The following is a 27554-nucleotide window of genomic DNA, read 5'->3' on the forward strand; positions in this document are numbered from 1 at the left end:
ACTGTATGATCTTTGACACCTTGTTCTGAGCATGCACGTCCTTTCACCCATGAAGGAGCGAAGAAAAAACGTTCAACTAATTACACGTTGACAAGTGGTCGTCTGTCATACAATAGAACTAGAACGTGAGCACTTCTTCCCTTTATTAGTTTCCTCAGAAAATTCAGTCTCAACCGCTTTCAAAATCATGAGGAAAAATAGGAATGACTCTGAAGAGTGCCGATTACACGGACCATACCACCTTAGAAAACTGCCAACCGCTGATTAAAACACCAAGTGCTCTCCCCAACTTACCGCCAACGAATATTCCCAAGTTTGGGACCTGTTGGCGTAACATATCAAGATCAAGATCAAGATCAAGATGTAGAGAGTTTGTTGACCACTTTGTATATATCTGTCTATTTCCTTCAATAAAACCCGTTTTTACTTTGCTTAATTGCATACTAATTCTGCATTCTTTCATTTTTCAAACTGAGACATCAAGTGTCGATGTGGGCACTGTGTTAAGCTAGAGCCTTCACTAATTATTAATTATTTGTTGACAAATATTGTAGTCTATACTTCCAAAAGAAATATTACGTCGTCTGATTTTTAAAAGCTGTTAAAGAATTAACAAATTAAAATTAAAAAAGAGAGAAATTCTCTTTGAATGCAATGTTCTGTGTTGTGCGCCTGTGCTGCATTGCGAACGGTAATCGGATCACGAAGCTGGGCAGACCTGTGTGACTACTCTCCCCTTGCGAAAGAGCTTCCCTTTCTCCCTCGCCAAGCCCCCCACCATCACGTCGAAAACGCCGTGTGAACCGCTCGCATCCCTCGTCGTTTGGCCAGCTTCAGAACCTGTTTGTCAACTCTTCGAACACCATTCTGACTTATCCCCTGATGCGAGTTTTCTCCAGGGGCTTTTCACTCGGCATTTGTGTCAAAAGTGTGTGGTGTTTGCCCGGCAAGAAGCTGTTGTGAAGTGTTCAATTTCTCGTCTTGTGTCGATCGGCCGTCTGCTTTGTGCATCTCGGCTGCAGAATCCACGAGGCTGGGTTGTTCGAGGCCGTAACATTCCTTTTTGGAGTATTCCCCGACGGTTGTGGAAAGTGAAGTGCATCATTCCGTTACGGAAATAGAGCACTTGTTCGATTCCTGGATCAGTGTGTGGATTGTGTACAAGAGTTTCCCCATTTTTTTGTGGTCGTAAAATTTTTCATCTCAGCGGGCAAGACCAAAACATCAAAACAAACAAAATGGCGTCGTGCGTTGTTATTTCTGCAGTTATCTGTGTGTTGATTACAGCAGTGGCCACCATCGTGGCTTTTGCTACTCCAAATTGGCTGAAATTCCGAGGTGAAAATGGCGGTGAGCTTTGCACGGCGGGCTTGGTCAGGGGGGACTATTGTTCATCCTGCGACTGTGGTCTGTGGATCAGGTGTAACGGCGATCTGACCGCCTCAGGGAACCTGGACAACTGCCGATGGTTCTTCGCTGATGACTTCCGTATCGAGAATAACCAGCCAGGTAATTCACACCATTCAGTGGCAAGGTGGTAATAAAAGTGCCAGTTGTATTAGAATTTTGATTTCTTATTTGAAAAGGATGAAGAACACTGAACTTACAATAAATTGGTTAAGTTTCACTTATAATTTATAACGCACATGCAGATATGATATGATTGGAAGGTGTGGATCGGGGATTCACGGCGCGTCAACAATCTTTTTGATCAGGAATGCGTGGTGCTTGTAAACATTTTCATCACAATCGACCGATCAGATCCCACGACGGTTATCACCACCTACACATATTCTAATAACAACAACATATTGATACCAACTGAAATAAAACTGCCAATAAAACGAAAAAGAGAGCAAGATTGGGGTGGTAACCGTGGTTTCTCCTGTGGACCAGATTTAACAGTTACATTTTTTTGCAAGAAAATTGCGCATGCGCACAACTTTGCATTGTCTGTTCATCCCACTTTATTCTCCGACATATATGGTCAAGATAAGATATAATTCCGGCTCACTTGAAAAATGTCAGTTGAAGTTAAACCAATTTTCATGGCTTAAACGAAGGGCAACCTTTCCTGACTATATGGCATGATTGAAAGATGATCGAGGGGAGAAGGACAAGTGTAACCTGAACTTGTTCTGATAATATTAACATTTCTCTTCCAATTCCATGTTTGCACATCACGTGACATGTGAAGTGACCGAATGAGAAAGTTGATATTGGGAGAAAAAACACTTCATATCAATGAGGTGACGCTGATGTGGGATTGGGATGTCACGATTGATACTGTTTACGGTCTCGTAGAAGACTGAAGAGTCGACCCTACCCCAGTGTCCTTCCATTTGCCGACACAACTCAGATACACCATGTGGACTTATTCACGAATGGCCCTAGAAGTGATGTCATAAAGTATTGAGAGTTATACCTGTTGATACATTTTTACAATTTGTGCTTCAGTATAATTAATTCCGGCTTTTATAGAGAGTAATATTCTTATAACTCACTCTAATTTAGATTTTAATATCTTACAAACACACACTGCACAGTGTGCATCAAAATGTATGTGGCGCAGCAAATTTGCTGATCACAACGCACAGCGCATGCCAGATCAAAAAGATTCTCAACAACTGAACTGGGAACAATTAAGCCGCATGACCGGGATCGGACGTATACATTATGAGTCACTAAAAGTAAAACTATAATTAGATAAGTGTCAGAATATTTTGCAGCTGCCGTCGTCTTACAAAAAGTTATACTTACAGACTTTACAGTACATACTTTATCAATATCATGTAACAACACTGAAAAGGGGAAGCTGACCCTTTTAGGAATGAATGGCTTCCCATTTTCCCACAGCCAAGCTACCAATGTGCTCCATAGATGAAAAGCATTTTCAGTTGAATACTTAAATAAAGCATACTGCAGAATTAGCACCATGGAAGTTCCAATTGGAAGTGATGTCACATACTAAAAGTAGACTGAACATGTAATTAATATTCACTCTGACAGGGCTAAATGGGGATATTGCCAGAAATAGACTGCAGTGAAAAATGTTTCAAGACTGTGGACATAATAACCCTTTAAGTAAATTTATAGTGGAGGGAAGTGGGTGTCAGTGTCTATTGATTCCACAGTGTGTGGAGTGCCTCTCACTCTCAGTCTCAGCTGGGAGAGGAGTGGTTGATGTGCCCCCTCTATGACTGTGTCACTGTAATCAACATCACACACTTTGTTAGTTTGTAGTTTGTTTGAAGATAATGATAAGTGTGGTCAGTTAGTATACACTGCTCAAAGGGAAATCCCATAATGCAGCCCACTCATTGTTCTTTGTGAAAGCGCACACACACAGACAATGAAACTTGTAAACACCCACACACACGAGTTATCAAGGAGTTTTGTTTAGAAAATATTTTGATCAATGTTTACAATGGAAATTGAACAAGTAGTGTAAAAAGTGACGCGCAATACATTTTAATTTTTATTATAAGGCCTAAAAAAAAAATAGGTGTGGTTACGGTAACCCGACCTACCCTATTTTTAGGGGCCGACCCTATAACTTTTTATTACATTTGTCACCAAAAAACCACAACAAGTCGCGTAAGGTGAAATTACTACATTTAGTCAAGCTGCGGAACTCACAGAATGAAACTGAACGTAGTCCGCCGCTAGTGCAAAAGGCAGTGAAAGTGACGAGCCTGTTTAGCGCGGTAGCGGTTGCGCTCTGCTGCATAGCACGCTTTACTGTACCTCTCTTCGTTTTAACTTTCTGAGCGTGTTTTTAATCCAAACATATCATATCTATATGTTTTTGGAATCAGGAACCGACCAGAAATAAGATGAAATTGTTTTTAAAACGATTTCGGAAATTTAATTTTAATCATAATTTTTATATTTTTAATTTTCAGAGCTTGTTTTTAATCCGAATATAAGTTATAACATTTTTATATGTTTTTGGAATCAGAACATGATGAAGAATAAAATAAAAGGAATTTTGGATCGTTTTATGAAAAAATAATTTTAATTACTATTTTCAGATTTTTAATGACCAAAGCCATTAATTAATTTTTAAGTCTCCATGCTGAAATGCAATACTGAAGTCCGGCCTTCGTCGAAGATTGCTTTGCCAAAATTTCAATCAATTTGATTGAAAAATGAAGGTGTGACAGTGCCATCTCAACTTTTACAAAAAGCCGGATACGTCATCAAATACATAATCGAAAAAATGAAAAAAACGTCTGGGGATATCATACCCAGGAACTCTCATGTAAAATTTCATAAAGATCGGTCCAGTAGTTTACTCTGAATCGCTCTACACACGCACAGAGAGACACACACACACACACACACATGTCGACATGTATACACCACGACCCTCGTCTCGATTCCCCCTCTATGTTAAAACATTTAGTCAAAACTTGACTAAATGTAAAAACCAAGAAAACGAGTGCAGAAAACGCAGTGAAAGCGCCCGAGTCGCACACTTATTTCCCTGTCAAGTAGGTTTAATTTGTACACATTAGAAAAAAAAGTGATTGCCTACCTTCCTACCCTATTTGTTTTGGCTATGTTACCTTAACCACACGTTGTTGTTTTTTTGGCCTAAAAAGAGAAAAGCAGACATAAATTAAAGAAATTTGTCACATTCTGGTGGAGTGAAAGGTCGTAAACTTAAAAGTTTAAATGCCTTCACATGTCAGTGGCATGGAGGAATAAAATATTATAAAGTTGAAGTGGTAATCCATAGTGTCTCCCTGCAGGCATTCTACTTTTTTCTAGAATGAAGAAGCATTGATTCATGTTCATGTTACAATAGGGCAGTGCACAGTTCATTTCTGAACATGATTTGCGCAGTATGTCGTGTGTCCTTCTTTTTTGGAAGTGAAAAAGCTGATAATAGACAGAGGGTCTTAACAAAAGTTAAGCCTTTAATGAATTGGAGAGGCATGGAGTTAACCCTCGGGAGGATTATTCTAACAGCGCAGTTATGAATGTTAGCATTGCAACGATTATTTCCTTTTGAAAGTATCATGACCCGTGCTTCAAACAATGTCGAACCTCAGCAGTAGCCATGAGTGCCAAGTTGTGACTTTTCCTGATGTGTGTGTGATCTATGGGACACAACAATTGTTTCAAACTGTTAATGTTATTCACTTTATTGTGTTAAGTCAAAAGTTTACAGATTAGACAAAAACAGTTAAATGTTTTACATTATTTATATTAACACAATAAGACAACCTTGAATTGAGTTGAAACTTCATGTAAGACTAAGAGTTTAAATGTTCATTTTCATTTTACTTTTAACTTAATTTATGCTCGGCAAATCTTGCGTTCAAGCTCACTTAGTGACTTACATAATGTGTGACTGTGTGTGTCTCTCGTTGTCAGTTTATGTGTATACATGTTTGTGTGTGTGCGCATCAGTGTATGTGTGTGAGTGTGTGGCTAAAGTCGGCCAGGTTGTGCATGCTGTCCTTTTTCATCCTCACCCTTTCACAAGATTCCTTCTACTGTGTAACTACAGGGGAACTACATTGTAACTACAGGGGAACTACTGTGTAACTACAGGGGAACTACAGTGTAGCTACAGGGGAACTACAGTGTAGCTACAGGGGAACTACAGTGTAACTACAGGGGAACTACATTGTAACTACAGGGGAACTACATTGTAACTACAGGGGAACTACAGTGTAGCTACAGGGGAACTACATTGTAACTACAGGGGAACTACATTGTAACTACAGGGGAACTACAGTGTAGCTACAGGGGAACTACTGTGTAACTACAGTGTAACTACAGGGGAACTACAGTGTAACTACAGGGGAACTACAGTGTAACTACAGGGGAACTACAGTGTAACTACAGGGGAACTACTGTGTAACTACAGGGGAACTACAGTGTAGCTACAGGGGAACTACAGTGTAACTACAGGGGAACTACTGTGTAACTACAGGGGAACTACAGGGGAGCTACAGGGGAACTACAGTGTAGCTACAGGGGAACTACAGGGGAACTACAGTGTAGCTACAGGGGAACTATAGTGTAGCTACAGGGGAACTACAGGGGAACTACAGTGTAGCTACAGGGGAACTATAGTGTAGCTACAGGGGAACTACAGTGTAACTACAGGGGAACTACAGTGTAGCTACAGGGGAACTACAGGGGAACTACAGTGTAGCTATGGGGGAACCCCTCTTTTAAGACCCCCACATTTAAGACTCCCTCCCTTTTAAGACCTTGTTTTCACAGATTTTCTGTTGATAACTTCTATAAATGTACCCCCATTTTAAGACCCTATTTTCTCAGATTTTGTGAAGTCTTTAAAGGGGGGTTCCACTGTATAGGTATTGGGTACATTCAGTTGCCAATCCCTTGAGAAGGGAGAGTACATTTTTTGGTATACTCATGATACTGTTATACATACATGTATTTAAAGGATGTCTGTGATTCAGTGTGAAGAGTGTAAATAATTCACCATACACTGTAACATTAGCACCATTGAGGTATGGCTCACAAAACATGTCTTGCTCTTGGAAGTTTACACAAGGTTGGAGAATCTCATACTGTGCATTCCTCAGTCCTGAACTAACAAGGTAAGGTCAACAGGTAATTCTCCTCCCTCCCTCCCTTACCCCCCCCCCCCCCTCTCCTCCATGATCAGAGTAGAGCAGTGTATAATGAGGTTGAAGGGGGGCAGGGAACACAGGTGTGTGGGTGTAGGTAGTGGAGTGTCCAGGTACAACAAGGGCCTGGCTGGTGTGCTCAAGTCATTAGTGTACCTGTCTGCTGATACCCAACACACCTTCACAGTGGAACCCCCCTTCTTAGTTCAGGCAGCCCTGAAACTGAAAGTCTGAACAAATTGTGCACAAGCCTTTGGCTAGTGATTCTGAAAATGTACTAGCCAGAGAAGACACTTTACTAGCCAACCCAAAAGTTTGTTTCAGCAACTTTACACACACGCACCAGTTACATATTTTTTCTCGCCATGGCAAGTAAAATACTCGCCCTTAACAGCCCTGAAAATATGAGAAAATCGGGTCGTAAAAAAGGGGGGGGGGGGGGGGGGTCTTAAAATGGAGGTTAATTTGCAGAGCTTTTGAACAGAAATTCTGAAAAGCAAGGTCTTACAAAGGAGGAAGTTTTAAATTGGGGGGGGGGGGGGGGGGATGGGGGGGGGGGGTCTTTAAAGGGGAGGTTCCACTGTACCCAGACACCTACATCAGTCACTTTAAATGTCTGTTGAGATCCACAGCTGCTCCTCTCTGCTAGTAGTGTCACCCCATCTTTCCCCTCTTCTTCTCCCCTTCACTCAGTTTTCCCCCTCTGCTACTGCCAGTGCCACACTTTTTTTGTGCATTTTTTTTTTTTTTTTTTTTAAAGAGGAAAGGGATGAGTTTCTGTTACACTGGCAGACTCAGGCATGTAGAGTTGAGGGTTTTCTGAGTCTGTTGGTGTGTGTCTGAGTGGAGTATGTTTTATGTATTGAGCGTTCAGAAAACTTCTGTGTCTGGGTGCCTGTGTGTTAGTATTACAACCCAGTGTATTTCTAGCTCTGTTGCTCTGTAAATCAGGGATTGTTTATTATCTGTCTATAGTATTATTATTACTATAATAAAAATATCATAAATAGAAGAGGCATTTGTTTGTACTGTACATTGTTGTATGCAACCTTTTCTCTCTCTAGGCTCTGTATGTGTGTGTGTGAGAGAGAGAGAGCACATTTTGTTTTTTGGTTGAGCACCTGAGCACAGTGGGGGTACTGAGCCCTGCAAAGAGAAAACCTGTGGTGATTATGACAGGTGAAAGCATTCTCAGGGTATTTGGTATTCATAGCACACCCTGTGCCTTTGTTGGGAAAGGGTGTTGTGAAAAATCCCTCAGCGCCTCAGGGCTAGTCAAACTTCCTTGAGATGTGCGTAGTGCAAAATGATGCGCTAAGACATCTGTGTTCAGCTATTCATGTATTATATATAAATATATAATAACATGCTTATGAAAGTCTCGAGACATCCCAATTCTCATCTTTCTTATTTCTTTCCTATTCGTATAACTTTCACAACCCAACCGCACCCTGTCCCCTGGCATCTCTCTGTCCTGTTGTGAGTCCTGTACATTGTAATGACTAATGTATACAGAAGGGGAATTCACACTTGCTTCAGAATGACCCTGTAAACCCATTAAGATAATTTATTTACTGTGACTGCATCAGGGTAATGTTCTGAATTGGGGCGGACACCTACGCAAATATATTTTTAGTTCATGAATTCCTGCATAGCTTGGTTTCTCTTTCAAGGCATACACAAACGTAAACAAACTATAAATGGGGCCCTGAACATAATATAATGCTACTGTAGTACACATACATTCAGAAAAGTTACCGGGAAGATGTTTTGAATTGGTTTCTATACTACACGTCATAAAAAACCAGGCAGATGTATTGTGTGCATATCTTTGTGATCTATGTTATAACCCGTTATATGATTATGAATTCCACAATAGATAGAAAAGCAATTTATTCCTCAACTACATTCAGCAAACAGATTGATTTTGCATGAGGTAGTGACTGACATAATACAGGGGAACAGAAAACACAGTCACCCCCAAAATCAAATTCACACTTGTAAGGCAAAAAAAAAAAAAAAAGTCTGTTTACGGTAACCCGACCGACCCTATTTTTTTTCACGCGACCCTAGACTTTTTTGTGGCATTTGGGGGGAAAAAAAATCTTGGTTTTTTTGCAAAATAACGTAAAAATATGGTTTTTTGGAGAGAAAAAAAATATCCCGATCTACCGACCCTATTTTTTGGGCCTATGTTACCGTAAACAGACCTCTTTTTTTTGGCCTAAGCAAGGTTCCCCATAGAGTTTTTTTTGAGGGGTAGTATACATGTGTCTATGTGTGCATTAAAATAACTATTCTTGAGATTGCCATTGCAAACTTTTAAGTGCACACTACATTGGCCCATTTGGGGTGTGCATGTTAAAGATTGACAAAAGGGTCTTTTCTGGCAAAAATGTATAGCCTATAGGCATAGAAAAAAAATATCCACCAAATACCCGTGTAACTTGTAATAATAGGCCGTGAAAAGTAAATATTCGCCGTAATGGCTTGAGATTTACTGGCCGATGTGAATGCGTGATATATTGTGTAAACAATTCCATCTCACACGGCAGAAATTAATATGTAAAGCGCTTAGAGTTAGAGAATGTCAAGCGCTATATTAATCTCCCATATAAATAAATAAATAAAGTCACAGTCACACAGAGAATACTGTAAAACTTGTACTTACTAAACTGACGATCAGGTTTAATTCAATTGTACTTTGATGGATCATTATCTTTTTCTGGAACTTCCAGACTAATTCATCACAATACTTCTGAGCCGATTTTACGACATGTATTTTATGAAAAATTATATTTTTAAACACGAAAGCAGGTTAGGTATGTTCTTCATCAATATTTCGGCAGCGATAAACTGCCTTCTTCAGGATGCCTGGACGGTAAGATGAAAGTACGGAATGACGACATACTTTTTTGGATATTTTTTTGTAATTTTCAGACTGGTCCATTTGAATACCCATTTAGCTGGTTTTCAGATTTAGCTATCAAATGAATAATGATGGTTTTGTGTATTTTTCAGACTGGTTCAAGGCGGTGCAAGGCCTGATGGCGGTTGCCGTGGCGAGCAGTCTGCTGGCCTTGCTGATTGGCCTGTTCTCTCTGTGCTGCTACTGCAAGTCTTGTAACCCCCACCAGGCTGCCGGCGCCTTCATCAACCTCACCTGTAAGTCTGGCATGCAGGCAATCTAAATCTACGCAATTTTGCATGTTTTCCGTGAAAGCGAAAAAATGATTAAAAAAAAAAAAAAGAACAACACACAAAAAATGATAGTGTAACCCAGGTGAGAGGGAGGGACAAAATTGTATTTTTCTTTACATGCACAATATATCTTTCACCAGAGTGGTTACATTGATATAATTTACAAGGCAAAAATGCTTCAGCTTCCACCAGGCAACCTACGCGGCCCCTTGTACACACACACACACACACACGCATGTTATTTTCTTCTCTTGAAACTCATTCTCTCTTGAATGGATTGCCCTGGCATGGCATGCATACCTGAATTGTTATGACATTGACAACTTGTGTGAATGTGTGGACCGTCAACAATTGATAATAATGAAACTGGCTCATATTATTATTCTATGCTCTCCAGACTTTATGATGCTGCATACGAATCACATGTACCAATACTATTTTGAAGGCAGTAAAATCTAAACTTCAGCACTGTATTTTGCTTTACATGTGACAGGCAAGAGCAGTAGTTTTGGCTCTGGTTGACAAAATTAGAGGGTCTTGTTTGTCAATAATGCTAATCCTAGCAACAGATAGAACAGGGGGTAGGCAGGGCAGACTGGGGGGGGGGGGGGGGGGGGGCGTTGTCCTGTCACCAACTTGTCACACTGTCACAGGGACATGCTTAGCTCCGCTTGACATGTGGGAGATGTGCTGGGACCCTGCTTCTATTTCTGGCTAATGAGGATAAAATAACTGCAGTTTTTGAGTCACTTGAGAAAAAGTGACTCTATGTAATCGGTCAGTGTTAGTCTGTCCGGCCGTCCGTAGACACCACCTTAACGTTGGACTTTTCTCGGAAACTATCAAAGCGATCGGGCTCATATTTTGTTTAGTCGTGACCTCCAATGACCTCTACACTTTAACGATGGTTTCGTTGACCTTTGACCTTTTTCAAGGTCACAGGTCAGCGTCAAAGGAAAAATTAGACATTTTATATCTTTGACAAAGTTCATCGGATGTGATTGAAACTTTGTAGGATTATTCTTTACATCAAAGTATTTACATCTGTAGCCTTTTACGAACGTTATCAGAAAAACAAGGGAGATAACTAGCCTTTTCTGTTCGGCAACACACAACTTAACGTTGGGCTTTTCTCGGAAACTATAAAAGTGACCGGGCTCAAATTTTATGTGAACGTGACTCCCAGTGACCTCTACACTTTGACGTCTGCTTTGGTGACCTTTGACCTTTTTCAAGGTCACAGGTATGTCTTGAAGGAAAAAAATTGAAATATCATATCTCTGAAACTATTCATCGGATTTGATTCAAACTTTATAGGATTATTCTTTACATCAAATTATTTACATCTGTATTGTGTTGTGAATAGCAATTTCTTCCTGTCCATCTGATGCCTCATATAATATTCAGAACTGCGAAAGTGACTCGATCGAGCGTTTGCTCTTCTTGTTTTGTATACTACTCAACAGCCCTGAAAGTCCAACAAATGGTGTACTCGCCTTTGGCTAGTGATTCTGAAAATGTACTAGCCAAAGAGCAAACTTTACTAGCCAAACCAACAATTTGTTTCAGCAACTTTACTCGCATTTGGCGAGTAGATGGAACATTTCTACTTGCCAGTTACATGTTTCTACTTGCCATGGCAAGTAAAATACCACTTTCAGGCCTGCTCATAGTCATACACACATCTGGGGCTGCTGGAGATTGTTCCGCTATGTGAAGGATTTTGGCAGTTATCAGTGCCCCAAAGACAAGTCTTGAGATCACAAGATTACACAAACTAGGGGTGCCTTTTTTTTAATAACAATTTCTCGATCTCATCACTGATTTAGAATAGAGTTCTGGCAGATGTGTGTGTGTGTATGCGTACTGTTACTATTGTACATCGCCGTGAGCTCTGGTGAGAAGGGGCGATTAATAAGTGTTCATTATTATTATTATTATTATTAGATGGCTAAGGGTTTAAAACAATCCTAAATTGCTATCTTTTTAATTTTATGGACAAGCGTATACATGAATTTTATATTTACTGCACAAAGCCCTTTGAAGTGTCTGCATTTTTCAGAAACTTTACAGTAACATTTATTGATGATTGTCGCTTCCTGTCTTCGCCCACTTTGTTCATAATATTACATCCTCAAAGGATTTAGGTGGAGCTGAAGGCTTGATCCTTTTCCTCTAGTTTTCCGTTGGCAGAGAGGAAGTATTGTTTCATTGTGAGTGTGCAAGAGTGAGTCATATCCAGCTACTAAAGTCTCAAAATTAAGCAGCATGTGCACTTGTAAGAGCAAACCCACAGTCATAGTCACATGCTGAGTAGCTTTTCCTTTTTAGTGGCCGCTCACATTGTGAACTTGGTGTCAGTAGTTGACCTTAAGCTGAAAAGAGATTGTCAACAAACCCCAGTAAAATGTGTGCATTTTGTCCCGTGCCCTGTGCAAAGTGCAGTAGTTCCGTCGTACTTTAATTGCAGTGTGCGGAGAAAAGAAAGTTTAAAGTCTACTGGTTTGCAATGAATTTTGGAATTATTTTTATGAAGATGTTTTGATACAAGCGTAGTATGATAAAAAATGTATTAATATGTGCATTATCATGTTAGTAAATAAAGGTCAAAATGAACTGAAGCTCTGCAGAATGTCACAGGGGGGAAAATGCTGTTGGGTTTGTCCAGTTAAATGTGTATAATATTTCAAAGTGGAGACAGATGCTGAAAGTTAACTTTTAATCGCATGGAAAATGTAATGCAAAATGCAAAAGTGAGTAAAAATTAATACTAGTATTTACTGCGAAACACTGAAACTGGTGTCGTTATGAACATATAGAAAGATACATTACATTGTAAAAAGTGGGGGATTCTTTGGAACGGTCATCATTGTCAGGTGGTCGGGTATGGAGAGGTGGTCGCTAGGGCAGTGGCCAGTATTTTTGGAACGGTCATCATGGTCAGGTGGTCGGGTATGGAGAGGTGGTCGCTAGGGCAGTGGCCAGTATTTTTGGAACGGTCATCATGGTCAGGTGGTCGGGTATGGAGAGGTGGTCGCTAGGGCAGTGGCCAGTATTTTTGGAATGGTCATCATGGTCAGGTGGTCGGGTATGGAGAGGTGGTCGCTAGGGCAGTGGCCAGTATTTTTGGCGAGTGGCGAGCATTTTACTTGCCATGGCGAGTTGAAACATGTAACTGGCGATAATCTACTCGCCAAATGCGAGTAAAGTTGCTAGAACAAGTGGTTGGTTTGGCGAGTAAAATTTGCTCTCTGGCTAGTAATTATTAGGAGTGCTAGCCAAAGGCGCGTGCCCCTTCAGCACTGCTGGGTCTGTTATAGATCTGTAAATCTGTAAATTAAAACTTGTACAGGAGAAGCATAAAGCTGAAAATTAATGTAGTCGTCTATGATGCAGTATGTTGCAGCTGAGCAGATAGAAGAAGCAGATGTGTGTGTGTGTGTTTGCAGCGTTCAATTATACTGTACTGGAGTGTTATTGTTAATGTTTTTTTCTTCTTGGGGTATAACAGTGTTATTAACTCTAACAGCTGTTGATGAACAGAATACATCCACACGACTGTTTGTGGTCTGTCCTCGTGTCAACACGTTGAGGTGCTTTTATGGGCATGCATAATGCTTGTGTGTGTCACTGGGCGTTAGAGAGAGAGAGAGTGCGGGGGAGGGGGTAATGGAGACAGAACATTCTGGGGCCAGTGATAATAAAGCTAAGGACGGGCGCTGTGGCGGGGTGGTAAGACATCGGAGCCGCGGCCGCCTGGTGGGTTAAGTGTGGAAATTTTTCCGATCTCCCAGGTCAACTTAAGTGCAGACCTGCTAGTGGCTTATCCCCCTTCATGTGTACACGCCAGCACAAGATCAAGTGCGCACGGAAAAGATCCTGTAATCCATGTCAGAGTTCGGTGGGTTACAGAAACACGAAAATACCCAGCATGCTTCCTCCGAAAACTGCATATGGCTGCCTTAAGGGCGGGGTAAAAACGGTCATACACGTAAAATTCCACTCGTGTAACGTGGGAGTTTCAGCCCACGAACGCAGAAGAAGAACAGAAGAAGATAAAGCTAAGCTGCTTGACAATGAAAAGGTTCAGCTCTTAAAGTCCCACACCCACTCCCCTCCCACCACGAAATGAACAAGTCAACATAAAAAACAAGAATGGTAAGATCACTTTGTTTATGGAACGTTTAAGCAGTAGATAAAACAAAGCATTCAGCTACTACTGTACTAGACCTCGACCTATCAATCTTTAAGTTGGGTGAACAAAAAACACAACATTCAAACATGAGTCTTACTCTTACTCTTAGCTTTGGCTGTTGCGTGTGCAGTCTTCAGAGATGGCAGGAAGAAAATTGACTCAACAAAAATAAACAATAGAGATCAGTCTCGGTGGAAAGACTGTTACACTTTTTACGGTCGAACCAGTTCCACCTGTCCATAGTTACCATTCCATTGGATCCCCCACAAACATTTTACAATGTAATTCGCACATGTTCATAACGAGACACCTTTTGGTCGGTCCCTTGGGTAGAAATTCAAAAACACATCGACTGCGTAGACTACCCTTAGACTATACGTTCCAAAATTCAGAATCAATTAACAAGAATTGTACATTAAAGGTACTGAATTTGTCAAATCCAGGTGCACGGAGCCCCTGGGGCTTTTTAAGTCATACCTCAGGCAGCTATCCGTCAGAAGAACTACCAAGTTTCATTGACTTGCACCCAAAGAGTCAAGAACTGCGATTTTTTTACGAATTAATTTCGTACTCGGACCCGGCTGGTCTTGACCTATTATTGGATCTAAATTTAGATCAGGTAGATCGCCACATCATGCACAAAAAGACACATCACTAGCAAACTATGTCAGACATCATTATGAGTTTGTGTAAAACAAAATGGAGGCCGGAATCACTCAGTTGAATCGAACTCCGACCAAACACCACGTAATAACTAGGTTCATTTATGCACTCGCGTGAACAAGAAACTGTCGAGCTTCACAGATGTCGTCGTTGGGTAGTTTTGGGTTTGTTTTACTACCATAGGAGGAATTTTGAACTGTTATGCACTCAGCTGCAACAAAAACGCAAAACAAAGGTTGTGAGCTGCACTGTGCTTAAGATAAGTTCAAAACTTGAATCATAAGTGTTTCTCTGTCTGTCTACTAAAAAGACCATTGGTTTGACGTACTAATAAATGTAATGTTTGGCTTTGTCAATAGTTAAACGTTCCGATAACAAATTCTTGTGTTTTGGTCCCTTGGGTAGTTGTTATAAACAGGTTCAGCAGTACATGGGAACAATAACAATAACAGTGGGTGGGAGAGTTTCATGGCCATACTCTGTCACCTTCACCATGTCAGAGATGTATACATGTACTACCAGTGTGAAAGTTGCAGAGTGACTGTTACATCATTTGTGGCAGTGATGTGTGTGTAGTGTGTGAGTGTTACACAGTGATGCGTGTGTAGTGTGTAAGTGTTACACAGTCCCTCCCTGCCACGCGTGCTGGTGGCTGTGTGGGTACACCTTGTTGTCATACCTGTCACCTCTAACATTACCTGTCCTGTTTGCTCGCTGGCCCTGGGCTTACTACAGGTATACTCTGCTGGGCTTCGTACAGGCATACTCTGTCCTTTGGGTCTGCGGTAGTATGTGAGGCTATTTAGGGATTGAGTGCCTCTGTCAGTGTCGGCCCTTCTACAGGGAAGAAAGTTACACCATCACAAAATGAGAAATTCCTGAATAAAGAAAAGATTTGCTGATAAATTTCCGTATTTTTAAAGCACTCAAGAGGTAGAATCAAACAGAAACACTGGGCCAGGTCTTCTTTGCCTCTAAACAGGTTTTTCCTGATTTTGAACAGTTTCAACTTTCATTCCTACTTCTGTCTTTAGCTTATTCAGGATTGTCATCCCTCTCTGTTGCTGATTCTCTCAATGATTTATATCTCTGTGTGCATTCTTCGTCCAACAGGGCTTCTTACAGACATTCTCTGCCCTTTGCATACCTGGGAACCAATGCAATTTTGCCGTATTTTGTACGCTATATTGTCTAAAATACGCTTGGTACGGTTGTAAAAAAAAAAAAAAAGATCAAAAAAGTTCCTACACTACTTTTCTTCACACGTGCATCCCAGAGTGGACCCAGTATTTTGGATGTTAGAATTCTGTGTGGAGTACACCCATGGTTTCTGAAAATACGCAAAGTTTCTTTGAGAATAAACCAAGCTAGTGCAAAACAGGGGTTCCCAGGTCTGCCTTTAGGTCTGTGCTACAGAAGTCTTTCTGGGAGTTGGGGTGACTATTGGAGTCTATCTGTCAGTGTCACTATCTGTCCTTGCCCCATTATGTCTTCTTTAGCTGCTGCTGAGTCCCAGTCATTCTCTTTTTCTCAGTCTACAGCCTCAAACTGTCTCTGTGCAGTTACCCCCCCCCCCCCCCCTGCACACCCCTCACTCCCTTCCCACATGTGAGACCTTTCCTCTTCTATGACCCTAGGTAGTTTTTCAGGTTTGGGTTTTGTGTTGACATGGGTAACCACACTTCCATTTTAACACTCTCTTTTAAAACATGATTTTCTCAGAATTTTGATCGTCCGGATATGGTTCTGTTTGGGTATACTCTGCACTTCAGGAGGCTATTTTGGAGAGACTGTATGGGTATACTCTGCACTTCAGGAGGCTATTTTGGAGAGACTGTATGGGTATACTCTGCACTTCAGGAGGCTATTTTGGAGAGACTGTATGGGTATACTCTGCACTTCAGGAGGCTATTTTGGAGAGACTGTATGGGTATACTCTGCACTTCAGGAGGCTATTTTGGAGAGACTGTATGGGTATACTCTGCACTTCAGGAGGCTATTTTGGAGAGACTGTATGGGTATACTCTGCACTTCAGGAGGCTATTTTGGAGAGACTGTATGGGTATACTCTGCACTTCAGGAGGCTTTTTTGGAGAGACTGTATGGGTATACTCTGCACTTCAGGAGGCTATTTTGGAGAGACTGTATGGGTATACTCTGCACTTCAGGAGGCTTTTTTGGAGAGACTGTATGGGTATACTCTGCACTTCAGGAGGCTTTTTTGGAGAGACTGTATGGGTATACTCTGCACTTCAGGAGGCTATTTTGGAGAGACTGTATGGGTATACTCTGCACTTCAGGAGGCTATTTTGGAGAGACTGTGGCCGTCTGTCAAGTATCACTTTCTATTCCTGCTGCTGACTTTCTATTCCTGCTGCTGTTTGTTTTCTCTTTCTGTTCCTGTTTTTCCCACTGATTTATTTCTTTCAGACATGAGATAAAATTGTTCGTTTGTTGACAAGTATGATTCACAATTGTCCATGTGTTTTAAAAGCTCCAGTGGAAGGGTTAAAAGCTCCAGTGGAAGGGTGTTTGTGTTTTTGTCTGTCAAAATCAGCACAAAAGTGGGAATGAGCCACAGCTTTGTTAACTGTTAGTAATTTAAGTAAAACTAAAAAAGGAGATTTCACAACCCTATGTCTGCTGTGTATAATCCCACTCCACCTCTGTGTGTGTCTTTTTCTGGCTTAGTAATTTAATTTAATTTTTCTTTTGTTTTCATGTCTCATTTCTGTTTTCTTGTCTGCTAAGACCATTTGAATCAAAACTTCTGATGCCTTTCACTCCCCTTCAACTTATAGATCCTATAGGATGACTTGCTAGAGATCACAGGGGGTAGAACACAGAACTTGTGGTCCTATAGGATGACTTGCTAGAGATCACAGGGGGCCCGGTAGCTCAGGTGGTAGAACACACAACTTGTGGTCCTATAGGATGACTTGCTAGAGATCACAGGGGGCCCGCGCCCGGTAGCTCAGGTGGTAGAACACACAACTTGTGATCCTATAGGATGACTTGCTAGAGATCACATGGGGCCCTGGTAGCTCAGGGGGTAGAACACAGAACTTGTGGTCCTATAGGATGACTTGCTAGAGATCACAGGGGGTAGAACACAGAACTTGTGGTCCTATAGGATGACTTTCTGGAGATCACAGGGGGCCCGGTAGCTCAGGTGGTAGAACACAGAACTTGTGATCCTATAGGATGACTTGCTAGAGATCACATGGGGCCCTGGTAGCTCAGGTGGTAGAACACACAACTTGTGGTCCTATAGGATGACTTGCTAGAGATCACAGGGGGCCTGGTAGCTCAGGTGGTAGAACACAGAACTTGTGATCCTATAGGATGACTTGCTAGAGATCACAGGGGGCCTGGTAGCTCAGGTGGTAGAACACAGAACTTGTGATCCTATAGGATGACTTGCTAGAGATCACAGGGGGCCTGGTAGCTCAGGTGGTAGAACACAGAACTTGTGATCCTATAGGATGACTTGCTAGAGATCACAGGGGGCCTGGTAGCTCAGCTGGTAGAACACAGAACTTGTGATCCTATAGGATGACTTTCTGGAGATCACATGGGGCCCGGAAGCTCAGGTGGTAGAACACAGAACTTGTGATCCTATAGGATGACTTTCTGGAGATCACATGGGGCCCGGAAGCTCAGCTGGTAGAACACAGAACTTGTGGTCCTATAGGATGACTTGCTAGAGATCACAGGGGACCCTGGTAGCTCAGGGGGTAGAACATGGGGTCGCCTTCACGCGGTGGGAGTGTTTATACTAAGCTACCCCACTCCTTTACTTCTCTTCTTTTTTCTTATTTCTGCCTTACCAGTCCTTTCACCTATATTTCCTTCCAAGAAAACTCTCCCTACTATTCCCTGCAGTTTTCCAATTCTTTTCTTGTTGTCTTATTTCTACCTGACTGGATCCATCACCTTTATTTCACTTACCAAAAGTCTTCTTTTCCACATCCTTATTTCTCTGCATCCCGCATGTCGTAAGAGGCGACTAACGGATTCTGTTCCTCCTTTTACCCTTGTTAAGTGGTTCTTGTATAGAATATAGTCAATGTTTGTAAAGATTTTAGTCAAGCAGTATGTAAGAAATGTTTAGTCCTTTGTACTGGAAACTTGCATTCTCCCAGTAGGGTCGTGTATTGTACTGCGTTGCGTGCCCCTGGAGCAATTTTTTGATTGGTGCTTTTGTGAACAAGAAACACTTGACAAGTGGCTCTATCCCATCTCCCCCCTTTCCCCTATCCCATCTCCCCCCTTTCCCTCGTCGCGATATAACCTTCGTGGTTGAAAACGACGTTAAACACCAAATAAAGAAAGATAGAAAGAAAGAAAGGGGGTAGAACACACAACTTGTGGTCCTATAGGATGACTTGCTAGAGATCACAGGGGCCCTGGTAGCTCAGGGGGTAGAACACACAACTTGTGGTCCTCAGGTCACAGGTTTAAATCCAGGTCAGAACGGACACGGCTCAACTTTGTGTGTTGACTCAAAGACTGTATCAATGTCCCACCCCTAAGTCACCACTGTAGCAATCAAAAGACCTCAGTTTCCCCTGAAAGCAGCATATGGCTGCCTGAATGGCGGGGGGAAATGGTCATACACGTAAAACCCTACTCATGCGAAAACATGAGTGAACGTAGGAGTTTCAGTCAATGAACACAGTAGAAGAAAACAGACCTGTGAAGTCATTCTGCCACACAGGTATGCCCTGCACGACAATCCTTTCTCACCAGCTCTCTGAAAGCTTCTGTATTGTTCTGATAACCAAAGGGAAGTAAGCGCTCTAAATGATGGGACATGTGTAATGGAGTTAGTGAGAGTTATCCACAACCATTCTCCTTGCACCTGAGAGAATAACAAGCATTGAAATGAACAAGCGACTTTCATCCTCATTTTTTATTTATTTTTTTATTTTTATTATTTGTGTTTTTTTTCTCAGTTTTGCTGCTGGCGGTGGCGGTGTGTGTGTTTGGAGCCCAGAGCCACCTTGACGCTAATGCAGAGGTGACGGCGTCACAGTCCATCGTATCCGATCACCCGCTCTTTGGCTGGAGTTTCTGGGTGGCTGTTGGCGCCACTGGCATGGCCATGATCTCCTCTATCCTCTACTTCTGCGTCGGGCGACGGGATGAGATCCTCTGAGCAGGATGAAGATGAACTGTTTGAGAATGGGAGACAGAGTTGATGATGAGTCGTTAGCTGATTACAAGCTGACAGGGGTGTGGTACAGCTGATTTTGCATTGTCACTGTGTAGACAGAGTTTGTAATGGGTTGTGGGGGTACTGGGGGAAGGGTAGGTGTGGGGGGTGGGGGTGGGTAATGGGATAGGCGAGAGTTGGAAGACTTGATGGGGGGAGGCAAGTTTTGAAGATGATTGAGACACATGTAATACCTACTTTTTGTCAATCTGTACATTACCTGATTATAGGTGTTTGCTTCCTTCATTTATGTGACTGCGTTAACACACACATTGTTCGAAATGAATTGCTTTTTGCTAGCATCAAAATTATGCATAATGATCACAAACCTTTTTCCCTCCAAATTTTTTCTGAATGCTAGAACAGCTTTGTGAAGGTTTTGTAATCATGAGCAGTGAGAAGTGTAGGTTCATTCTTCAGGTGGATTTTGCCAAAATGGTTAATTTGGAGCTTGTGGCTTTTTTGCATAATCATGCAGTCCTTGTCATGATTTGTGTTAATGATATGCGCCAACTGCTTACAAGACCTCATTTTCTTTGTCATTTACACACAGTGTCAGGAAAATCAAACTTTTAAGGATTCATAATATGAAGGGAAGACTAAAGAATGATGTGTAAGTCGAGGTCAATGTAAAATTCATAACACATTCATTTCTGTAGGTGTGGCATTTCATAATCAAGCCGCAAAAGAATAAGTTGAAAATGTTCTGCTGCCTATAATGACGTTTGCTACCAACAGATAGGTTGATTGATGTATTTCCTTTGCAGAAATAAATGCATGTACATTCTGAATTTATCATTGGCAGCTCCTTGACATTTTTATTTTATTTTGTATAGTTCTGTCAGATACACAATGTTGATTTCTTCAACTCTTTGGGATCACAATTCAACACAGCCTTACTAGTCTGAACACGGCTGTTGAAAGGGTGCACATATACTACATCTTGGTACAAGCAGGTCTTGTAGATAATCATCAGATGTAGTCTGTCATATCACCTTCCTGCTCCCCCCCCCCCCCCCATCCCAGTCTCTGCACCCCCATTCATCCACCCCCATATCTGCCCCCTCCCCCCGTATCTCTGCCCTCTTCAACAAACTCTCTTTATGAGGACTCAGGAGAGTTAAATGAGCAACTGTTATCATGACGAGGTACCCAGACAACCTCCGTTGGTCAAGTCATTTGTACTCTTGAGCAAGACTTGCACCCAGGTCTGGTCCTCCTTTTATGCTAGTTCTATAGCAACACCAGGCAAAGGCTTTGTAAACACTGCTTTCTGTCCCAATTATTTGTCCATACAGTCAAACCTGTCTATAGTGCCCGCCAAAGGGGCCAACCAAAAGCAGTCCTAATGGACGGATTGGTCATTACTGACAGGTGAATTATATAGAAAAGAACCTAATCAGGGTGTCTGTGGGCTGGTCGTGATGGGCAGGTGGTCATTATCAGGTGGTCGCCAGGGCAGGTTCCATTGTATGTACTAGCAGGTCTAGCCTTTGATATTACTTGAAATGCTTGCCCTACCTAGACAGGGTGTGGTGTTTACAAAAGGTTTGTACTTGCTGGCAAAATATGTCCTTCAGTGCTGGAAACACTGTCTGCTCAGCTGCCCTCACATATATATTCTTTATGCCCCTTTTTATGGCTTTGCAACAGGCCAGGCCCATTGGTGTAAACCTGCCTGTGGCTTTATGGCTCTGCTTTTATGCTTCTTTGCATGCAGGGAGGTAGGAGGGGAGAGAACCAGGGCATTATTCTGCTGTGATTGTTGAAGGATATGGGTTCTTTCCCTTGACAAGGGGCTGAGCCCGGATTTAGCAAGAATGTGCAACTTGTGTGAACTTTTCAGCTTTTACTGTCGGAAAAGTTTTCACCTTTCTTCTTCCTCTGGCTTGTATTAACCTTGTATGTTCATTCTTCATAATGTAGCAACTTTTTGAAAGATTTATTGCGCTGTTGTTGTATATTTCTATAGCTGTGAAGTCTGAACTTCTGAAGTGCATCTCCACTTACTTTGCTTGCCCATGTGTTTGAACTCTGCATGTTACTGTTCGGTTTGAGACTATGAGATCAGTTGAGATAGCAAACGACAAGAAGAAGATCAGTTGAGATAGCACTTGTTCAGAGACTGAGACTCTGTACATGATAGAACTTTTCAGACGCCAAGCAGAATTCTGCTTAGTTTTAGACAAAGATGAACATGCTCATAGTTTGTGAACAAGATAGTTTGGAATATTTTTTGCCTGGAGTGAACACGCTCATTGTTTGAAAACAAGTTGTTTTAACTGTAAAGGCAGCTTCTACACAGATGCAACTCAGTTAAGTTCATCTTGTTGATTTGGGTGTGTGACTACGTAACGGTTTGCTCATCATCTTTTCGATGTCTCTCCAGAACTTGCTATTGTTACTCAAGGGAGAAACCAAGAACTTACGGTATTCACATTTGTTATCTGTGACATAAAGTCCTCTTCTGCCGTCTCATTTATATATTTTTCTTTTTTTGAAATAGCATTGACTTTTGACATTAATGTTTTCATGTCAAATTTAAAACCTGTGCTTGTTTGTTGCTGCGTATTTAGTTTTTTTGGGGGTGACTTTTTGTCATGCAGATAACGAGAGAAGTTTTGATATTGCAGCTGTGGAATTTTTATGAATTTTCCTTACAAGCAAACTAACTTTAGTTTTGACTCTCACTCATCGAACAGTGTGTATTCTGTGAATGTTTCTTCACCCTTGTTTTAAAATTCTATGGTCAAGAATGTCTTTGTTCATACTTAAATTTTCATGAAAAGAAAACAGACGCTGTCTATCTTTGTACATAATTTATTTGTGGGCTGAATTGGTATGTATACCATTATTGTTTTGAACTCATAATTGAGTCATATTGCAGTGCATAGCTATTTTTGTATGATTGTGTATGGTTTTCTCGACTCAAAATGGTGTGGTATATTACTTGTTCCATTGTTTCTTACCTTAGAAATATTTCTTTTTTTCAGTTTCATAGTGCACTGACTGTTATTTTAAAGTAATATCTTACACTGTTTTATGTACATAAGTAATAATTACTGTTGTTTGTGTAGTTTTGTATAATACTTATTCAGGGTGTGTGAGATGATTTGCGTCTTCAAAGTTGAATAAGCATTAAGTATTTTAAAAGAAGAAAATCAGGGTACTGGAGTTAAATTTAAGAAAAGTTTTTCTTTGGTACAGTTCCTTGTGTTTTGTAATGGTATGCGCAAAATGAGTCTTCTTGTCATTGTGTTTTTTACTGTTTGCTATGCCTATGGATAATTTCAAGAGTAAGTACGTACAAAAAGGGCAATCTGAAAAAGTTCTTCCAATCATTTTTCATCCATTCATTTAACTTAAGGTGGATATTTTCCAGCGAATTCTCAGGCATAAATTCTTGTAAAATTTATTTTCTTCAAAATTTGATTTGTAAAATTTTTGCAATGTTTGCTTTTACAAGTGTTTGTGTGTGCACAACCTGCCAAAACAGAGCTCAAAGTTTTCTTATTCAGTGTTGTAAAAGTTCACTGGAGTACAGATCAAGGTCATAGTGTAATGTGAATAACGTACAGGAGCATTCTCGTCTGAAAAAGAGAAGTGAAAAGCAAAAAACACCATATTTTCTATGCTTGGGCATGAAGAAGATTGCAGCAGATGAAGAAGAGAAGAAAAGACGTTTTAGAAGAATGCTGATTAATTTGAAAGACTTTATGCATTCCAACTTAAGGTCAACTTTGCACAGTCATTTTGCACTTTTGTATGCATCAGGAATGTCAACAGTACCAAGCTGCGTCATCATAGTAAGTGGAATCAATTGGTTCACTCCATTTTTCTCTCCTGTATTGTTAAGGAGATTACATTGATCTGGCCTTAGGAACCATATTTAGATTGATGCTGCTTCAATGTTGATTCTTTTATTCCTTTATGGCGGAGTCACACCAAGACAACGCACAGCCAGCGCACTGAAAATGAATCAAAAATGGAAAATAATGGTCAGTGCGTTGTTGTGTGACCGCGGTTTTGTAGAAGCACATTTTTGTGCATGCTCAAAAAATTCCAACGCACACAGCGAATGACAATGAATGCGTAGCGTTGGTCTAGCGCGCTCGACGAACGAGTAATGCATATTGACGCACACCCAGCGAACGACAACGCACTGGCCAAAATCGCAATTTTTTGCGATATTTTCAGTGCGCTGGCCGTGCGTTGTCTTGGTGTGACTCCGGCATAAGTCAAGAAAATTGACGTGAAACAACCAATGTCATTTGCCTTATGAGTCTACACAACTATGATTCCATTGTGATTGTACTGCTACCTCTTTTTGTGGACAGATATTTCAGAACACAAAACCCATAAACATTTAGATTGTGAATTTCAAAATCTTCCATTGTCTTCTGTTGACCATCTCAAGCATTAAACAGGTATGCGCTGTCAATATCAGTCTGGCATTCTTTCCCTTTGGCGAGGTCAGTTGATAAACAGCTAGATGACAAGAATGATATTCAAAACGGTGCTAAATTTAGCTTTCCTCTTTCTTATGACCTCCAAAAAGCTTTATCCCCTGTTGAAAGTTCTATGAACAATATTCAGGAAAGAGCATAATAGTTAACTGCAGCGGTTTCAGTGAATTATGCGTAATAATTGTAGAAATCATGACGGAGGTTTTCTATGTTCATCTCAAATTCCTTCAGGTTATTCTGCTGAGTATTTGTTTTTGTAGGCGGTGTTTATATATTTATTGGGCATAATTTGTCTTTTTGTTGTAACTTGTGTACCTGTACCTGCAAAGGAGAGTAAGGGTTTTGGAATAATGACATAAATGTAAATTCATGCATATCCATACCGTTAAAACATCCACACATGCACACCAACGCATGAACTCACAAGCACACACACACACACACACACACACACACACACACACACACACACACACACACACACACACACACACACACACACACACACACACACACATATTTATTCAACTGACACTATTTTTAGAGTTCCTTTTTCTAAGATTTGTAAGCCTCAACAAGGGGTCGTGAATAAAATGTTGTTATTGAAGAAAAGCTTCTTTGGTAAACAAATTTATCAGACAAAACTGAATACACTTGACAATTGAAACCAAGCATTTTAACTTTGGGGACAACCTAACACATATGAATTATTCTTAGGTTGTAAGCCTTTTCACTGAAAGAGAACAGCAAAGGAACGCACCTTCGTCTGCATTTCTCTGAAGCAGAATGAAATTGTTCTGTTGGATTTGTTCTGTTTATGGTGTGAGCGTGTCTGTTCAGTGTTTATATGTAGATTTTGTATATGATATGTGTGTGGTTTTGATTGCGACCAGGGAAATGCTGTCTTGCCTTTGTAGCATCATGTATCTAGTCATATAGCCGCATCTTTTAGTTACACGGGCCTTCCTTGGTAAACAAGTTGACGCACTGTCTCGGATACGGCCAGGCTTTTACGTCTGACAAGACCATCCCTCCTTTGAGACACATAGTGCAGGAAGTCGTAAGACAGCCTGGCCGTTCTCTGTGAAGAGCAGGATTTAAAAAGACAAAAAAACTTTTAAACAGCTATTTGTTAAATTTATGGGTGGGATTGTTCCAGTATATTCCGGAAATCCGGATTCGTAATGTCTGAGGAGATGGTTTTTTGGTTGTTAATTATACAAATCCTTCAGCGTCTGGGCCCCCCCCCCCCCCCCCCCCTAATTCTTCAGGATTCATGACATTGTGTAGTCCCACCCATGGAAATAAATGCATCCAAAAATTGTCATTCTGCAGTGGAAGCAGTCAGGTTGATACCCCCCGCGGGTTAGGGGGAAGAATTTACCCGATGCTCCCCAGCATGTCGTAAGAGGCGACTAACGGATACTGTTTCTCCTCTTACCCTTGTTAAGTGTTTCTTGTATAGAATATAGTCAATGTTTGTAAAGATTTTAGTCAAGCAGTATGTAAGAAATGTTAAGTCCTTTGTACTGGAAACTTGCATTCTCCCAGTAAGGTAATATATTGTACTACGTTGCAAGCCCCTGGAGCAAAGTTTTGATTAGTGCTTTTGTGAACAAGAAACAATTGACAAGTGGCTCGATCTATCCCATCTCCCCCCTTTCCCGTCGCGATATAACCTTGAATGGTTGAAAACGACGTTAAACACCAAATAAAGAAAGAAAGTCCGGTTGATGGGTTGTGGTATGTGTCCAAGTGGGCAGAAGTTTTCATCCCATGCAAAACTCTTGGCCAGATTTGAGGAAGTGGGCCAAACTGTTTTCATGGGAAAGACTGCCTTTAAAGCCATATGTACTCGATGACTATACACGCTAATTGCTTTACCAACAGCTGGAGACATGCTAAATTAAGTTCCCTGCAAAATATTGTGGTCTAGGACCCCTTCAATGTTGAGATATGTTAATTTTCATTTTGATCTGGATCGTCCTATTTATAGATTTGCCAACAGAGGTAGCGTTGACGCAAGGGAAATAACTCCGCGTCTTTGTTTACATCCAAAGTTTTTGAGACTCTAAAACAAGCTGTAATGCATGTATATGGTCCGCGCATGGCGACATATCGTCATTACATGGTCTTATGGTGCGTTTGACATCGATTATGGGCAAACTACACTTTGTAAACACGGGAGCGCGTACATATGCCTTTAAGGAACAAAGCTGTGCTTTAGTCAGCTCTATGATATTATATTGATTTCACACTCTCTTTATTAGATCGATAAATGTTCGCATTGCCTGTTCTCTTTTTATACTGTGTGTACAGTGAGTTTGTGTGAAATGTACTGTAAGGCAATAAATGTGTATCATTTTGAATGAGTTTGTTGGTTTCGATTGTGTTCGCATGCTTGCTCGTGTGTTAAGTGTGTGTGTGACATGACTGTTTTGTTGACCGGCACGGTGGGCCTAGTGGTAATAAGGCGTCCGCCCCGTGATCGGTAGGTCGTGGGTTCGAACCCCGGCCGGGTCATACCTAAGAATTTAAAATTGGCAATCTAGTGGCTGCTCCGCCTGGCGTCTGGCATTATGGGGTTCTGGTTGGTCCGGTGTCAGAATAATGTGACTGGGTGAGACATGAAGCCTGTGCTGCGACTTCTGTCTTATGTGTGTCGCACGTTATATGTCAAAACAGCACCGCCCTGATATGGCCCTTCGTGGTCGGCTGGGCGTTAAACAAACAAACAAACAAACAAAATGACTTTTGTTTTCTTGAATGTGTGTGAGCGTGTTTGAGCCTGTGTGAGCATGTGAGTGTGTGTGAGTGTGTATCACTATCTCTCGCTGTGGAAAAGAGAGTAACAGAGAGAGACAGGCAGAGACATTCGTAAGTGGATGTGTGAGTGTGAAAAAAAAAAGAAGCCATAACTCCAACTCAAAACGGAGCAATTTTTTACCGGGCAGACAATCAGTTTGCTTACAAGTTACATCCAATGGGCAATTTACACCGATTGTCTCCCTTGGCAGAGAATCCTCTTCCCTGGTTTGTTGAGCTTTTTAATTCAGGCTTCCAAGACTATAAAAAGAATAACATAAATTTGTGTGTGTGTGTGAAAAGGTCACAGATATGACGCAGATAATAAGAATGTCGTCATATTTTCTTTTAGTTTTTGGAAAGCAGACAAAATCGAGTTATGCAAT

The 27554-nt window shown here is 41.2% G+C and overlaps 1 protein-coding gene and 1 long non-coding RNA gene across 2 annotated transcripts; one reads left to right on the forward strand and one right to left on the reverse strand.

The window, feature by feature from the left end:
• Positions 1 to 734: 734 nt before the first annotated feature.
• Positions 735 to 26732, forward strand: LOC138974195 (uncharacterized). The gene is made up of 3 exons (XM_070346910.1): positions 735 to 1509; positions 9642 to 9785; positions 19638 to 26732. The coding sequence occupies exons 1-3, from the start codon at positions 1239 to 1241 to the stop codon at positions 19838 to 19840; spliced, it is 618 nt and encodes a 205-aa protein (XP_070203011.1). The 5' UTR covers positions 735 to 1238; the 3' UTR covers positions 19841 to 26732.
• On the reverse strand, positions 25824 to 27329 carry LOC138974196 (uncharacterized). Its single transcript, XR_011458341.1, has 2 exons — positions 26565 to 27329; positions 25824 to 26200 (listed from the first exon to the last, which is right to left on the reverse strand). It is a non-coding gene; the product is annotated as an uncharacterized lncRNA (long non-coding RNA).
• Between the last annotated feature and the right edge of the window lie 225 nt (positions 27330 to 27554).

Source organism: Littorina saxatilis, linkage group LG8 (genome assembly GCF_037325665.1).
Source record: "Littorina saxatilis isolate snail1 linkage group LG8, US_GU_Lsax_2.0, whole genome shotgun sequence".
Classification (NCBI taxonomy): Eukaryota; Metazoa; Mollusca; class Gastropoda; order Littorinimorpha; family Littorinidae; genus Littorina; species Littorina saxatilis.

What these genes read in the sequence shown, in the direction of transcription:
- LOC138974195 (XM_070346910.1), top strand. Translation starts at nt 1,239, where the DNA reads ATGGCGTCGTGCGTTGTTATTTCTGCAGTTATCTGTGTGTTGATTACA. An exon ending in TATCGAGAATAACCAGCCAG is followed by an intron (nt 1,510 to 9,641) that starts GTAATTCACACC and finishes TGTATTTTTCAG; the next exon opens with ACTGGTTCAAGGCGGTGCAA. An exon ending in CGCCTTCATCAACCTCACCT is followed by an intron (nt 9,786 to 19,637) that starts GTAAGTCTGGCA and finishes TTTTTTTCTCAG; the next exon opens with TTTTGCTGCTGGCGGTGGCG.